A 17,129-nucleotide genomic window follows, 5' to 3' on the forward strand; every position below is an offset into this window, starting at 1 on the left:
TGAAAGCTTCCCGGCGTATAGGGCAGAGAGAAGTTCCCAATACTGGTAGCAGCAGCAATACCAGCAGACAGGAGCAGAGGACTGAGGGAGAGACAGATGCATCTTATCTTTATAATGAAATGATTTTTATGAAGTGTTAAGCCTACATGTAGAAAACGTTAGGCTGAAAATGATTGGTTAAATAAAGTCAAACAGAAAAGGAAGAAAATTAGACTATATGATAATTACATTTTGTCTGGATTTTCCTATTTTGCTATTACTAGAGAAAGTCCACAGGCCACATTGTGTCCTTTGTTTGCAAGTATTAGTAAATTAAAGTATGAGGCCAGGGAAACTACTGAGACATTTAGAAACCCAACAAATTGAATGTACTGAACCTAACGCTTCTAGGTAGGAATACAAATATACTAGATATGAAAGAAAAAAATCAGGTAATTCATGAAGTAACCTTGTCTTTGGAGATGCCACACTGAAAGGGGAGTTACCAAGATATTTCCAATGTTATCAGACTTCTTAAAACAACAGAGTGAAAAAGATCAAACTGCTATTAAAGACCTACTACTAAATTCATGTATCTGTATTGCATTCCCATTTTGACTAACGTTTTCCTGGAGTTGAACATGAATCTCCATGAACATAAGTCTCTGACTGGTTTCAAAACCTGTTCCCAGGAATAATTGACTCCGTTCCAACTTTGAGTATCTCTGCTTAAGAAAATCTCGAGAATTGTCAAGTAATTATATGCTAAGGACCAAGTTTTCAAATCTAACAAAGAATTCAAGTGCCCAACTTGAGTCTAGTGTCCTGAACTGAATCGAGTGTCTTGAATCATTTTAAAAAAATGGTACTTGGTTGTGGGGAGCCACCAAGTTTTAAAATATTTGTAAGGGAGCCGTAGAACTAAAAAGTTTGGGAACCACAGTCTTAGACAACTTAGTCCTTACAGAAACCTCCAACAGTACCTACTCAGAACCAGGGGAAATGACAGTTTCAGAACCAAGTAAATTGGATTCTAAGACTTCTGACAGTAGACGAGTCTGAGAATGGACTGTCCTCTCCCCACGTAAAGGGCAAGGGTCTCATAGATGGAGTCATGGAAAAGGGGAAACTCTCTCAGACTAGCAGGGCACTGAGTGTGTGAAAATGCCAAACAGGAAGCACAACATACAAATACTACCCACCATCCAGATCTGATCTGATCAGAAACTTGTAATGCATTTCCCACTTCAAGTGTTGTAAGGACCTCCACACTGGCCCTCCTTGCTCACACTACTATACAGAGCACAGAATCAATAAGGCAAGCAGTTCTGCAAAGATTATGGTGTTGGAACTGCAGTACCAGATTCCACTGACCTGGGCAGATCAGATCAGTGGTGCTAAAGGGAAAGGACTGGAAGACAAAGGAGGCGTGTGTGTAATAAGACAAGAGACCCTTATGCTTTCTGTCTCCCTTGGTTCGGCCTCCCTGTCCAGCATCTGCCATCTGGAAGGATCCCTTCTCCTGCAAAGAGGATCCCTCCCACCCTAATTAATGAAGATTCAATCGGTAAAGGTAAAATCATATAAAGTGTATTGAAGGGTTTATAATAAAGGGTGGGACAAATAAGAAGGGGAATAAACAGCAAAATTGCGCAATACAGTGATTACCCCCAAACTCAACTCTATAAAACAGATATAAAAACCTTCTTCACAGATCAAAGTGATGGCAGGTGCTTGGGACCTCAATCCTCTGGCTAATGGCAAGCCTTTGGAGAGGAGCTCCAAGGAGTCCCTTGATGTTCCTTTGGGACCATGGAAAGCAGAACAGGAGAACAGCAACGGATGATGACAAAGTTAAGTGTTGTTTCTTCTCCTTCTCTCTTTTCTCTTTACAGGTGAGGAAGCTATTGGATGAAAATTCCTAACCCTTCTAATCATTAGGATGGATAGAGGTCTGCAGGTAAGACCTGTGACCATCCCTGGATGCCACTCAGATGGCTAGCCCTGAGGCCATGTTCAGGTCAGCCTTTTATACACTTGCCCGGGAAACCCCTTAGAAAAGGCGGGAAGCCTCTTCTGGGAAACCCCTTAGGAAAACCAGTTCTGACTGGAAGTTGTTTACAACTCCAGGAAAGATTAAAGAGCAGGAAAATGGACCTATAGCTCATGTGGGTACAAAACTATTTTGGAACCAACATGGATTCCTGCAGATACAAAACAAGAAAATGAACCCCATCTAACAGGTAACAGAACCACTAGAAAAGTGACTGACAACAATCAAAGGTGTCAGATCCTCACGTTTGTTAGATCTTAGGCAACTTGATCCCTTTTTTACAACCATGCTTGACTGCCAAATCTGAATCCAGGTTCTCACCCTGGATCCATGGGTGGCTGTCTAGCTAGATCCAGACTGGTTAAAGGATTTGGATCTACACTTGTCAACAACAGATCTATACTAAGTTTAAAAAAAAAAAAAAAAAGCTCTTGATCCTTGCTCTGTTGCGGATTCAGGTTCTAATTATTTAGAATCTTTAATTATGTTTAATATTAATTTATAAAAAGAAAGACACCACCAAATATCCATGTGTAACAAACACAGGTTTTCTGACAGACTTCAATACACTATGAGATCCCCATGCAATTGTTCCTCTTTTAGTTTATCCTGAATGCAATACTGATGCCCCCTGGGTTACGCAAACCTGACTTACATAAATCCACATTTATGGAAAAAATTCCATAAGCTAGAAATAGGAGGGGTTTTTTTTGTTTTGGGTTTTTTTGTGTAATGGTCAGGCATACATTTCTGACTTGTGCAAAATTTGAGTTATACAAGGTATTCCGGAACGGAACACTTCTGTAAGTCGGGGAGCGTCTGTAAAGTAAATAAGTAAAACTATATATAGTTATATCTTGTGGAAAAGCTAGTTGATTTGCACAGCGAGGCTCTATTTAGAAGCTGATCCAACATAATAAGGCACCTTCCAAATACAGTTTTCATTTTACAAGAACCAACACAGTTGATGAGCCTATATCGAGATGGAATGGGAAGAAGAGCTAAAGCACGATGTAGTGACATACTCAGCTAAAGATTGACAAATGCATTTATCAGTTTATTTGCACCATATGTATCCTCTAAAAACTGATTTATCCCGGACAAACTATCAATTATAAAATAATTAGAAATATTCCCCTTGTGTGTGCGTGCACACATACACACACTCTTCTCTTCTTCAACTTAACTGCAGCCTTTCAAATTTCTTGAAATGATTTTATTAAGCACAATGTTTTTTACATGGATGCCAAATTTTTTACATGGATGCACTAACTGCTTGGACAGGACCAGATGTATGAAGTTCAGTAAGGGCTCCCAAGTTTCCTAGAATTAGATATTCTTTTACACCTCTTTTTGGGTCCCTGGGCTGGAACCCAGAGTAGTATGTGGGCACAGGTACCCTTATCAGCCATTGGGGAGATGGCACAGACCAGCCAAAGGAGCAGAAGACTGCCTAGGACAGTTATCCAATAGGACTTTGGTACCCCTGTAAGGGGAGGACTATGGTGACCTGGATGAAGGATCAAGACACAAAGATGGAGTGTGCTGAGTCCCAGAGAGCAAGAGGACAGAAGAGGGTACCAGACCTGGTGACAGCTGATCCCTACAGGAGCCACAAGGAGACGCCACTTGCCGTGAGTGGACCCTATTAACAAATGCAAAATACTTACACTTAGAAACTAAAAATTAAATTCACAACTAGGAAATGAGGAATAATTGGCTAGGCAGGGGTATTGGTGAAAAGGATCTGAGGGCTATGGTGGATCACAAGTTAAATATGAATCAACAGTATGATGCAGTTGTGAAAATGGCTAATATCATTCTGTGTTGGATTTACATGAGTATCAAATGTAAGACATGGGAGGTAATTGTCCTATTATACATGGCATTGGTGAGGCATCAGCTGGAGTACTGTGTCTGGTTCTGGACAACACACTTTAAGACAGATGTGGACAAAGTCAATGGAATCCATAGGAAAGCCACAAAAACAACAAAATGCTTAGAAAATTTGATCTACGAGGAAAAGTTAAAAAGAACTGGGCAAAGCTAGTCTTGAGAAAAAAGACTGGGGTAGGGGGATACCTGATAATAGTCTTTCATATATGTTAAGGGTTGTTACAAAAAGGATGTGCTCAGTTGTTCTCCGTGTCCACCGAAAGTAGGACAAGTAGTAATGAGTTTAATCTGCAGCAAGGGAGATTTAGGTTAGATATTAGGAAAAACTTTCTAAGTGTAACAGTTAAGTATTAGAACAGGTTCTCAGAAAAGGTTGTGTAGTCCCCATTACGGAGGTTATTAAGAACAGGTTAGACTAATGCCTGTCAGGGATGGTCTAGGTTTACTTGGTCCTATGTCAGCACAGGTGGCTGGACTAGATGACCTCTCAAGGTCCTTTCCAGCCCCACAATTCTACGATTCTATAAACTGCATCCCAATCTCAGGGAACAAAACCACAAATTCATCTAAATTCCAGTTTATACGTAAGGAAATACAGCACATGGAGGGAAGGGTAGGATTCCCTGTCATTATAGAAAGACATTCTATTGGGCCAAACCTGGGCTGATGCAATTGGAAAGCACTTTGAGATCCATAAATGAAAAGTGACATAATGACAAGTGTATAAGAAAAGCCATGACACCTGAGACAAGTAAATGGAGAATTAACTGTGACCTGTTTGTGACAATTAGAAGAACAGGAGAATCGCTTGGGGAGCTGACTGGAGTCCAATCTTTTCCTTCACATTGTGAACAACCAAAATAGAAAAATGGAGGGACATAGGAGGAAAGTTTAAAGTAGAAAATATGTACAGCTTAGCCAAGTAACAACTATAATAACTGTAGTATTTTATGAATGCTACAAGCACCAAAAAAGGGGAGGTATTTACAGTGATATGAGGAGGTTTAACTAGAAATAACGGATTTAAACCAGACAAGAAAATACAAGGATATTAGGAAAAGCTTCCTAACAGTGAAATATTTTATGCTGTGGAATGGCTTTGCAAAACAAGGAATAGGCGCCACCTCACCAGCGTCAGTTAAAACTTGACTGGAAAAAGCACTAGAAAATATATTGGAGGAAACAGTCCCTAACTGATAGAGGATGCATTAGATAACCTAATAAATTTTTAACATTTTTTATTTCTATGATTCCATGCAGTTTCCTAGCAGATATAGTACACTGATAGCCTGACCATTTTTTAGGAGGCTATGTGAATAGTATCTCCACCAAAACAGAATAAAAAATCATCTGAGCACAAGAATCACATCATTTAAATACTTGGCATTATTCTGACTAAACATTAAAGCAATTATTCAGACAATGACAGCATCTTATCTATTGTCAAAAGAAAGGCAGATAATGCAATTTCCAATCTCTTTAAGTGTCCAGGTTTTCTGTCTTAGCTGTGTTTCCTTTCTGATGATAACAAGAGAATAACAACAACAAAATTCCAAGCAAGACAATGAATGCAAAAAATTCTAGTGCACGTAGGCTGCTTCCTTATAACACATTAGGTCACTTCCTTTGGAGGCATTTTATCTGTAAGTGCTTTAAAAAAAAATTAAACTGATTCTGTTACTTCCCTCTGCCAGATGAAAAAGCAGCTCTTTGGGTGGACTAGATGGCTCAACTAACAAACCTTTCACGTCCAGGTCACTGGTTCAAATCCAAGCCCTGGTCAATCATGACTAGAAGTCATTGCTATCTGTGCTTGTGATATAAGATGAGGAATGCTGAAAAGCTGATCCCCACATCACAACTAGGACTCTTGTGGGCAGTTTCATCAGTAAGGATTTGGGAGCCTGTGGAGTTTTGACACTGACTTCAGTGGGAACAGGATCATGCCTTTAATTAATATGAAGGTAAAACTAATCTCTCTCACCTCTAGAGCTAATAATCCTCTCCCCACAGAGAAAGGTTGAGGTGTATTGGCAAGGGGCATTGTAGGAAGCTTGCACTGCACATGTGGTAGTTAAACAGAGGCTTTTGTTGCTGTTAAGAGCTCTGCATTATTTTAAGCTGTTGTCATTTGCTTCATGAAGCAGCGGGCCTCAGACACAGGAGCCTCCCGCACTCAAGCTGCTGAAACAACATCAGAACTCTGAGAAACAGCAAGAAACAAGCAAGCAGCCAACACAACATTTTAGTATTGATTTTTTTTAAGAAATTTAAATCCTTCAGGGCAAAAACATCAATTTAATCTGTATGCAGCTACAAAATGGCTCCTTCACAAGTTTCCTTTTTTCAGGTAGGAAGGAAGATGTAACGTAATTACAGTTCAAGTAGCGAGATTCTTCAGAAATGAATGTAAAGAAGTTGATAGAATAAGCTTTCAATATAGTACCTTTAGGCATTAAGGTTTCCCAAAAGCTTGTGATAATTTATCAAGTAGAAGTTAGATACTGGTTACTATAAGCAAAACAAATGATGGTAACTATAGGTAAACACAGAAGCCACTGAAAGTTATCAATAACTCACACTGAAGTGGGTTTTAGCCCACAAAAGCTTATGCCCAAATACATTTTTTAGTTTCTAAGATGCCATGAGGATTCCTCGTTTTTGCTGATACAGACTAACACGGCTACCACTCTGAAACATGATATGCTGAACCATTAGGAAGAAATTCTGTTTTATGGGCTGAGGGAAAAATTGTGAGATGAATGCCCCTAGGACTAGTGGTCTCTAGCTTTGCAGAGCCAAGGAGTCACCTCATCATCAAATGGACTGACATTACATCATAATGTCTGCACCAAAATGTCACACTGTTGGGACTTAATGACACAGCAACATGACACAAACAATTATATGCCCAAATGTCAAATCTCCACCAGGAATATTTTGTGAACCTCTCTAACTCCAGTATAGTATCTTTTCCCCCCATTTCCCTGCTAACTGCTGGGAGGGAAGATGGATCCATTTGGTCCATTTGCTCAGCATTTTTTCAGCAGTTTTGCACCAAGAAAAACCAAGTAGAGAGTAAAAGAATATCTGAAGAAAGGAGGGAAATTCCACTAGATGCACTGGAATTTGCCCTCACACTGATCTCTGCTTTGGTTTCTTTTTAAATATAGGGTCTCAATCTCATTGCTGTGACAACAATGGCAAGGTTAAACAATTTTTTGTTGTGCCCTTTCTCCCCCCCTTCAAGGCAGGCAGGCAGGCTTGGTGGCTTGACGAGGTGGGTCAAGCCTGGTTTCTTTTGGCAGACACCTGCCAAATGCTTCATTGCTGTGACAACAATGGCGAGGTTAAACCCTCGAACATGGGTAGGCAACCTGTGGCACACAAGCTGATTGTCAGTGGCACTCACACTAACTAGGTCCTGGCCACCGGTCCGGGGGGGCTCTGCATTTTAATTTAATTTTAAATGAAGCTTCTTAAATTACATACAACAATAGCTTAGTTATATATGATAGACACAGCAAGAGCCCTTCTAAAAAGATTAAAATGTATTACAGGTCTGTCGCATCTTACGCGCATTTAAAATGCGCAATTTCAGCTTTACGTTGTCAGCAAAAAAAAAAAAAAAAAAAAAAAAGAAAGAAAAATAATTTTAATAGTGTACCTGTAATGCGGGCGTTTCCACCCGCCATTACACTCAATGTAATTTTGACTATACGCGATTTTCACTTTATGCACTGACTGTGGAACGTAACCCCAGCGTAAGATGCGACGGACCTGTACTGGCATGCAAAACCTTAAATTACAGTCAATAAACAAAGACTCGGCACACCAAATGGATCCATCTTCCCTCCCAGCAGTTAGCAGGGAAACGAGGGGAAAAGATACTATACTGGAGTTAGAGAGGTTCACAAAATATTCCTGGTGGAGATTTGACATTTGGGCATATAATTGTTTGTGTCATGTTGCAGTGTTATTAAGTCCCAACAGTGTGACATTTTGGTGCAGACATTATGATGTAATGTCAAAAAGAGCAAAAAAGTGGGCATGCCTGGTGCCACAGCCATCAATATTTAAGCATGCAAGTGTACTGTTCACACAGTTAGTAGGGTAACATAAGCAATGGATTCCCACATTCAGGGGACAATGTAATATATAATAAATACAGATAAAGGGTTTTAATATAAATGTTTTAGCATATAAAGCTCAGAACATTATATCCATCTCCATTATTCTTTGGATGACAGATGGTGAAAATCAGACTCCTAAAAACCTAAACTAATAATCACACTAGCGCAATGTCAGAAAGCTACACCATTATATAGTCACTGATGGGCACTTCCGAATACATAGAAGTTATTATACTGATTGGGTCTGTCAACTTCACAGTAACTCCCCAACCCTCTCCGCCACGTGTATAGTTTTCCTTCAATGTCCAAAACACACTTGACTCAGCTGGGGGCAGATATAGGGTTCACTGCCTAGATTACTTATTTTGTAGCTAGTGACACTGCCACTAACACTGGATTCCCCCAAACCAGGATAAAAACCCTGATTGGGGCTCCCTAACATGTAAGATCCCCAGCCAAAGTAAAAGTCTTATCCTGCTTCTATTGATGTTAATGTAAGTTTTATAATTGACTTCCATGGGAACAGGATAAGCTTCTAAGAGGGTAATCAAGTACAGTACAGATTGCCTGATCAGTTTGAACCTACTGACACTTTTAAAGCAGCTGTGATTATCTGTATCAGGAGGCTACATATACATAATTTTCACTATAAAGGTGCCATGGGTTTTGGTTTCAGAGGACATATAAGAGGTGCAGGGCTTTATCACAACAGGTCCACAATCTATACATCAGACAGGTCTAGGATCTGATCTCTGAACTGCTAATTGTTGAGCAGAAATTAAATTTCAGAGGGTATGGCCATAAAAATAGAGAAGTGACAAAACAGAAGCCTTTTCTAGTTAGAGTGACCAGATGTCCCGATTTTTGAGTCTTTTTCTTATACAGGCTCCTATTGCCCCCCACCCTCTGTCCCGATTTTTCACATTTGCTGTCTTGTCACTCTATTTCTAGTACAATCAAAACCCAGAGAAGAAAAGGAACACAAAGCCTTCTCCTTATCTCTGCAGATCACTGAATTAGAGGATATAAAGAACAGGAGCAGGGCAAGCTTCATTTGTTTGTTCCGGGTTGGCAACACTCTACCAACCTATCAAGTAAATAATCATAACAGGATATAGGGTGTTTCTCAATCATTTCCCTTGAAATCTGATTGAAAACAATTGAAACAACTGTAACACAATGACAAACACATTAAAGCCTTTAAATCATGATTTATACAAGGTCTAACTTTTCTCACAAGCATCATCTGGTTACTTTATCAGTTTTAAAAACAAGGTTGAGACAAAAAATATGTATCTTGGTTTCACTTAAAAAAAAATCATGAGATGGAATCTACCGCCCTCTCCTGGTACATAAACAAATTGTATACAAAAATCTGTACATGTGCACACATGAACATATACACATGGCAAGTACAAGGTTGTTTTAAGATTGTTGCAATTAGACTTTTGCTAAAGATTTTTTTTTAAGTATGAAATGCACCTAGAGTTTTAGATAGGTGCAACTGAAAACACAACTAAATAAACAAACTATGATTTCTCAGTGTCACTATGTTTTTTCTACTACAGAACCAGTTTCTAGAAAGAAAAGAAATTTTCAGTTTTCCTATAAAGTTGCTAAATTAATTCATAAAATGAAATAAAGTTATAATAGATTATCCAATGTTTATATTGTTTATGTTACTCATCCATGAACTCTAGCAGACAGGAAATATCCTTAAAGTTTCCTTCAAACTCCAAGGTTTTCAGGTTTATCCTTTCTGGCTTATCCATCTTCCATTACATTTAAGATTACGGCCCAGATTCTTGGGTCTAACCAAGCTGCACCTGAGACAGGACTGAGAGGCAGAGAAGGTCGGAATACAAAAATAGTTTTACATACTCTTTGTGACTCCCATATTCTGGGGCTGGAAGGAGAAATTCTTAGGTTTTCTGGTTCATTTGTACCACCGAGAATTGGTCCCTATACATTTCAAAACACTATAAAGAGGTGTATATTGTGGTAGATCATGTCAACCCTATCTCCTCCTAAGGCCTTGTTTAAATTGAGGAATTTGTCCCAATTCTGGGAATTAGCAGGAATTACCATTGTAGCTGCACCTGTGCAAAAGTGTAGATTAAGGAAAGCTGCAGTTTGCACTGATGCAACTACAGCAGTGGATGTAAATCAACTCAATTCCTGGAAGCTGGGCAAATCCCCCAGGTACACAAGGCCTAAATGTGCTATGGGATGCTATATTTAAGGAACACAAGTGACTCTAGTATCTTCCAAAAGATAAACAGACTTTTAAATACCTCATCAAGAATCACTACAAGAATAAAAACTGATAGCTACCAAAACAAACAAGATAAAGAGTATCTTGTGTGCAGGGGAACTAAACATATTTATAGTACTATGATCATATCTGTACCATAAAACACACTGTATTTTTCCCATTTCAGAACTGTTTTAAAAAAAAAATTGAGAGAATGCCATCACTACAGAAATAGAGCATCACATTTAAATAAATAACAGCACTGGGGAAAAAAGCAGGAAATGCGTAAAATTAGCAATAAGGGCAAGTAGTTCTTTTTAAACTCATCGTTTAGTTATTACATAGATGAAAGTTTATCTTGATGCAACAAAACAATCAAAATGTTCCATAACATCTGTTGGGAAGATACAATTCAAGGGACAGTGTCACACTCAGATATTATAAATAGTCATCCTCAAGAATGAGGTATACATGGACATTTAAAATACAATGTATTTTAATGTTTCCACAAATAAGCAGGTGTGTTGTCTCCACTACACAGCATCTTTTTTATTGTATTTACAAAGCAGTATTGTCAAATTTTGTGATTTTTTTTTCCATGAGTCTCATGATATTTGATGTTTTTCTTGAAGTCCCAGTTCCTAGAGTCACATGCTAACACAAAAATCTCAGCTTTCATTTTTCGAAAAAGGTTTTAGTCCTCATGGCTGTGGAGAACACCTTGAAAACATGCCCCAAGTGGACCCCACAGGTATATAAAAGAGAAGCATATATCTTATTATTTTTAAGCCAATCTCATTACTTTTGGGGACCTGATTTATAATTTTGGAATGTTTGGGTTGACACAGACACAGTGCCTAGCATAATAGAGTCCTAATCCCTCACTGAGGCATATAGGTGCTGCCTCAGCACAAATGATAACAACACAGTATAACATGTATGTTGGACTATATTCATCTGGAGGGAGTTATGTTGTAATAAGCTAAAGTATTGCTTTAAAACAGAAGTTATGGGATGTTAAATCATCAAAAAAAGGCGAGACTAATGGAGGAGCAGTACTGCAGTGCAGGAGACCCAGGGTTTTTTTTTTCCAGATCCAGCTTTTCAGTTCAGTGTTGCCAAAGGGGATGCTTTCTGTAGCTCAGCAGCTACCCCTCTAGTTAACTGAAGAGCAATATTTGTAGGCTCTGGCCAGGGGCCAATCCAGTCTGCCTCAGCAGGAGGACTGTGATTGCAATCCAAGGTTCAAGGGCAAGGGTGGGGCAGACCTAAATTCATAACAGCTGATATCGACTGAGACAAGGTGGGTGAGGTAATATCTTTTATTGGACCAACTTCTGTTGATGAGAGAGAGACAAGACAATTAACAGAAGGTGGTCCAATAAAAGATATTACCTCACCCACCTTGTCTCTATAACATCCTGGGACCAACACAGCTACAACTGCACTGAATACAACAATGGAAGATATCAGCTGAGATGTTTTTGTGAAAAGTTCTTAGATTTGAATGTCAGATCTGGTGGGAAGGGCTTGGAGGCAGGTGTTCTTGGTACATCATGTTTCCTCAACATGTGTAAAATAGCCCAAAGTCTACTGACCATTGGAGAATGGTAAAGGCCCATTTTTGCCTGACAGGGGTGATGATGACTTATGTTTACACCTTAATTTAGGGAGAGAGTATGTTATGTTAATATTGAAGCTGGTGGCATCAGACATGCCTCCCCATCCCCATCACCTACTGCAGTGTCCCCCTTTTAAATGTGGATCTACCACTAGCTTCTTTACCTATCTCAAATGTGACCTTTATTTTTATATAAATCTTTAACTGTACCCTGCCAAGCAAAAATACAGGCCATCCTAAGCCACTCTATTCTCAATTGTACTGATACCAAGGGATAACTGAGGGGCGGACTTTAATTATTTAGTTTTAAATTAATACAGTACTGTTAAAAGAAGCATGTGTCTCCAAGACAAACATGGCAGAAAACAACAGGCAAAAACTTAAGCCTACAATTTTTTAATGTATTTACCTTTTCCTAAAATTTACCATTTATTATTTACATTACAATACTTGCCAAGATTGGTGCTTCATTGTGCTAAATGCTGTACAAACATAAAGTAAGAGAATGTTCCTGTCCCAAAGAGTTTACAGTTTAAATAGACAAGACTGACAAAGGGTGAAAGAAAGGAAATATCATTATCTCTAGTTTGCAGATGGGGAACCGAGGCACGGATAGACTAAGTAACTTGCTCAAAGTCACAAAAGAAATTCTTAGGGCAAAACCAGGAACTGAACACAGATGTATTAATCTCAAGTCCAGTGTCTTAACCACAAGACCACCCTTCCTCTCATTTAACAAAAATTCTAGTTTAAAAGTTATTAGTGAAGCCTAATACATTGAAATATCCAGGATACCTCAAGAAATAATCTACAGCCTGATTCTGAGAGACTCTCATCACCCCAATTAAATCAGCATCTGCTAGAATCAGGCTCCTTTCTGCATAGTCAAGAATGGCATTTAACAAGAACCTAAGTCAAAACTCACATCAGTTTCAATACCTGTCAGGCAAGATAACAATCTTATCATCTGCATTACAGTCAGAACCACTCTATTAGTGCTTCGACTTGGGTCATGGTTACACTTACAGTTCTGCAGCGCTGGTAGTTACAGTTGTGTTCGTACAGCTGTGTAGGGCCAGCGCTGCAGTGTGGCCACACTGACAGCTACCAGCGCTGCAGTGTGGCCACATTTGCAGCATTTGCAGCGCTGTTGGGAGTGGTGCATTGTGGGCAGCTATCCCAGCATTCAAGTGGCTGCAACGTGCTTTTCAAAAGAGGGGGTTAGGGTGGAATGTGACAGGGAGCATGGAGGAGACAGAGAGAGTGGATTTTTGGAGCTGACACTGTTCTCAGCTCCCTGCCTTGCAAGTTCTAAGGACTGGAAAATACACAGTGCCTACCTTCAATCATTTTAAAAGTTTTGACCTTTCCCCCACCTGTCTCTTATTCACTAAATGCTAATTATGCACTCCTAAATAGCCGTCAGACCACATAAACAGTTGCTCAACATTACCCCTCCCCCCTCTCTCCTCAAGCAAACAGCTTTGAACATTCCAAAGCAATTCTCCTGCCTTCGCTGGCTCGCTCGCTGGAGCACAGAGCAGCTGTGTTTGTCTTTTAGCAAGTCGCTATGGGGAGATCGGAGTTCAGCCATTCTTCTGGTTTGTTGTGGACAGGAATTCTGGGATACCTCCTTATACCCCGGAGGCCAATAAAAGCGCTGGTGGTGTCCACACTTGCTGACCAGCGCTGCATCACCAGCGCTGGAATCGCTACACCCGAGGGAGTTGCAGCGCTGGCTGTGCTTTGCAAGTGTGGCCACATCCTGAGTTGCAGCGCTGTAACCCCCTCACCAGCGCTGCAACTCTCCAGTGTAGCCAAGCCCTGAGATTCCATTGCCTCTGCTGTTTCTTTGTTTGTTTGTTTCTAATCACACTTACTGATTTTATATCCCAGCTTTTCAGCATGAATCCTCTTGGCCATGAACTGTCCTTCGATCAATGCTCGTATCTCCACCTCCTTTGGAAAGTCTGGAACCTGTATCAGAGGAATACATTAAATTAACAGGCATCTTATGTAGTAAACAACACAAGGCTGGGGTCTGGTTTTTTTAAAAAACAGATTTATAGTTAATTATCTTTGTCTTCACCCTGACGCCTGCACCCAGAACTCTGCTCCTATTCTTCAATCACATATATAGCACTTCTAGAAGCTCATGACAGACAAAATATAGCCCATAACCTTGGCAAATCCTTCAATCCTGAAATCAGTGCATGATGAGGAGTGTTTCTAATGTCAGTTGTAAATTCTTCTACATTTATTCTTCAACACCAACAGCTGCTTATGAAATTCGCCTCGAGTACGTTATCTTCTCTGGGGTACATTAGAGAAATCAGATGTACTAAGTAATGTCATACACAGAAGAGTTTAAATTTGTCCTTTTGTCTACAAAAAAAGGAAACGAAAACTAATCCTTTTCATTGATTCATTCACTGTGGTAAAGAGAGATTACTCCCTTGTAAAAACCGGTTATTTACCTTACAATAAAAGACGGTTACTCACCTTTGTAACTGTTGTTCTTCGAGATGTGTTGCTCATATCCATTCCAGTTAGGTGTGCGCGCCGCACGTGCACGTTCGTCGGAAGATTTTTACCCTAGCAACTCCAGTGGGTCGGCAGGTCGCCCCCTAAAGTGGTGCCGGCATGGCACCTGATATATACCCCTGCCGGCCCGCCCACTCCTCAGTTCCTTCTTGCCGGCTACTCCGACAGTGGGGAAGGAGGGCGGGTGTGGAATGGATCTGAGCAGCACATCTCGAAGAACAACAGTTACAAAGGTGAGTAACTGTCTTTTCTCCTTCAAGTGATTGCTCATATCCATTCCAGTTAGGTGATTCCCAAGCCTTACCTAGGCGGTGGGGTCGGAGCGAGAGGTCGCGGCATGGAGCACTGCAGAGCCGAAGGCCGCGTCATCTCTGGACTGCTGGACCAGGGCATAATGGGAAGCGAAGGTATGAACGGAGGACCAGGTCATTGCCCTAAAGATCTCCTGGATGGGTACGTGGGCAAGGAAAGCTGTCGATGACGCTTGAGCTCTGGTAGAGTGCGCAGTCACGTGACCCGGAGGAGTATGAGCCGCGTCATAGCAGGCTCGGATACAGGACGTTACCCACGAGGAGATTCTTTGAGAGGAAACAGGTAACCCCTTGGCCCATTCCGCTACCGCCACAAAGAGTTGGGGGGGTTTGCGGAATGGGTTGGTCCTGTCTATATAAAACGGAAGCGCTCGACGGATGTCCAGCGAGTGGAGCTGCTGTTCCCTGCAGGAGGAGTGGGGTTTTGGGAAAAATACAGGGAGAAAGTTGTCCTGGTTGACATGAAGGGCTGAGACCACCTTGGGGAGAAAGGCTGGGTGCGGTCTCAGCTGGACCTTGTCCCTGTGGAACACCGTATAGGGGGGATCTACGGTGAGAGCCCGGAGCTCCGACATCCTCCTGGCTGAGGTGATGGTCACCAGGAAGGCAGTCTTCCAGGAGAGATAGAGCAGGGAGCAAGTCGCTAATGGCTCAAACTGAGGGGACATGAGCTGGGTGAGAACTAGGTTCAGGTCCCAGGTAGGGGTAGGGCGTCGAACCTGGGGGTATAGATGTTCCAATCCCTTAAGGAATCTCGTCACCATAGGGTGAGAGAACACCGATCGGCCATCCTCCTCCGGGTGAAAAGTGGAGATGGCCGCCAGATGAACCTGAAGAGATGATATCGCCAGGCCCTGTTCCTTAAGGGACCAGATGTAGTCCAAGATAATGGCAGTAGAGACCTGAGCGGGGAGAAGACTGCGTTCCGCACACCAGCAGCTGAAGTGCTTCCATTTCACTGAATAAGTCGCTCTGGTAGAAGGCTTCCTGCTGCCGGAGCACCTGCCGCACTGGAGTTGAGCAACAGAGCTCGGACCGGGTCAGCCACTCAGGAGCCACGCCGTGAGGTGCAGGGACTGCAGGTCTGGGTGACGTAGCCTGCCGTGGTCCTGAGTGATCAGGTCCAGGTGAAGGGGCAGGGGGACAGGATCGGCCAGAGACAGGTCCAGCAACATGGAGTACCAATGCTGCCTGGGCCACGCTGGAGCTATCATGATCAAGCGGGCCCTGTCCCTGCACACCTTCAGAAGGACCTTGTGGACGAGCGGGAAAGGAGGGAATGTGTAGAACAGATGCGTCGTCCAGGGGATAAGGAAGGCATCTGCTATAGAACCTGGTTCCTGGCCTTGAAAGGAGCAAAACATCTGGCACTTCCTGTTCCCTCGGGACGCGAAGAGGTCCATCCAGGGACATCCCCACCTCTGGAAGAGCGAAAGGGCAACGTCCGGGTGAAGGGACCACTCGTGGGAAAGAAAAGATCTGCTCAGATGATCCGCCAGCGTGTTCCGAACCCCAGGAAGGCAGGACGCGATGAGGTGAATGGAGTGGACTATGCAGAAGTCCCAGAGCCTCACGGTCTGCTGACACAGGGCAGAGGACCTCGTACTGCCCTGCTTGTTGATGTAATACATGGTCGTTGTGTTGTTGGTGAATACTGAGACACAGCGACCTTGAAGTTGAAGATGGAATGTTTGGCAAGCAAGGCGGACTGCCCTCAGTTCCCGTACGTTGATGTGGAGGGCTAATTCGTGAGGTGACCACCGACCTTGTGTCCGTAGGGTTCCGAGATGGGCCCCCCAACCTAGATCTGAGGCGTCTGTTGTCAGGGACACTGAAGGCTGGGGCAGATGGAACGGCAACCCCGCATATACCACGGACTGGTCCAGCCACCACCTCAGGGAACCTAATACGTCCTGGGGAACGGTAACAATCGCGTCCAGAAAGTGCCTGGCCAGACGGTACTGACTGATCAGCCAGGACTGGAGGGGCCTCATGCGCAGCCGCGCATACCGCGTGACAAACGTGCAAGCCGCCATGTGGCCCAATAGAGTTAGGCACGTACGTATGGAGGTCAAGAGTGCTGACTGCAGCCATCGTATAATGGCCGTCAAGGTCTGGAACCTTGCTAGAGGAAGAACGGCTCTGGCCAGAGTCGAGTCCAGAAGTGCTCCGATAAACTCTATCCTCTGAGTGGGGATTAGCATTGACTTTTCTATATTGAGGATGAGGATCAAGTTCTCAAAGAGACTGCTGACCATGCGGACATGGCTGAGGACGAATCAGCCAGTCGTCGAGGTATGGAAATACACGTATGCGGCTGCGATGGAGGTGGGCAACG

The 17,129-nt window shown here is 42.2% G+C and overlaps 1 protein-coding gene across 9 annotated transcripts in view; it reads right to left on the reverse strand.

The window, feature by feature from the left end:
- The window catches only part of XYLB (xylulokinase), a 144,923-nt gene that overhangs the window by 71,363 nt on the left and 56,431 nt on the right, over positions 1-17,129 (reverse strand). For all 9 annotated transcript variants that reach the window (XM_050941541.1, XM_050941535.1, XM_050941540.1 and 6 more), the window contains one exon: positions 13,817-13,913. In XM_050941541.1, the coding sequence (XP_050797498.1) occupies positions 13,817-13,913 (97 nt within the window). The remainder of the gene's footprint in view (positions 1-13,816; positions 13,914-17,129) is intronic.

Source organism: Gopherus flavomarginatus, chromosome 2 (assembly GCF_025201925.1).
Source record: "Gopherus flavomarginatus isolate rGopFla2 chromosome 2, rGopFla2.mat.asm, whole genome shotgun sequence".
NCBI classification, from domain to species: Eukaryota; Metazoa; Chordata; order Testudines; family Testudinidae; genus Gopherus; species Gopherus flavomarginatus.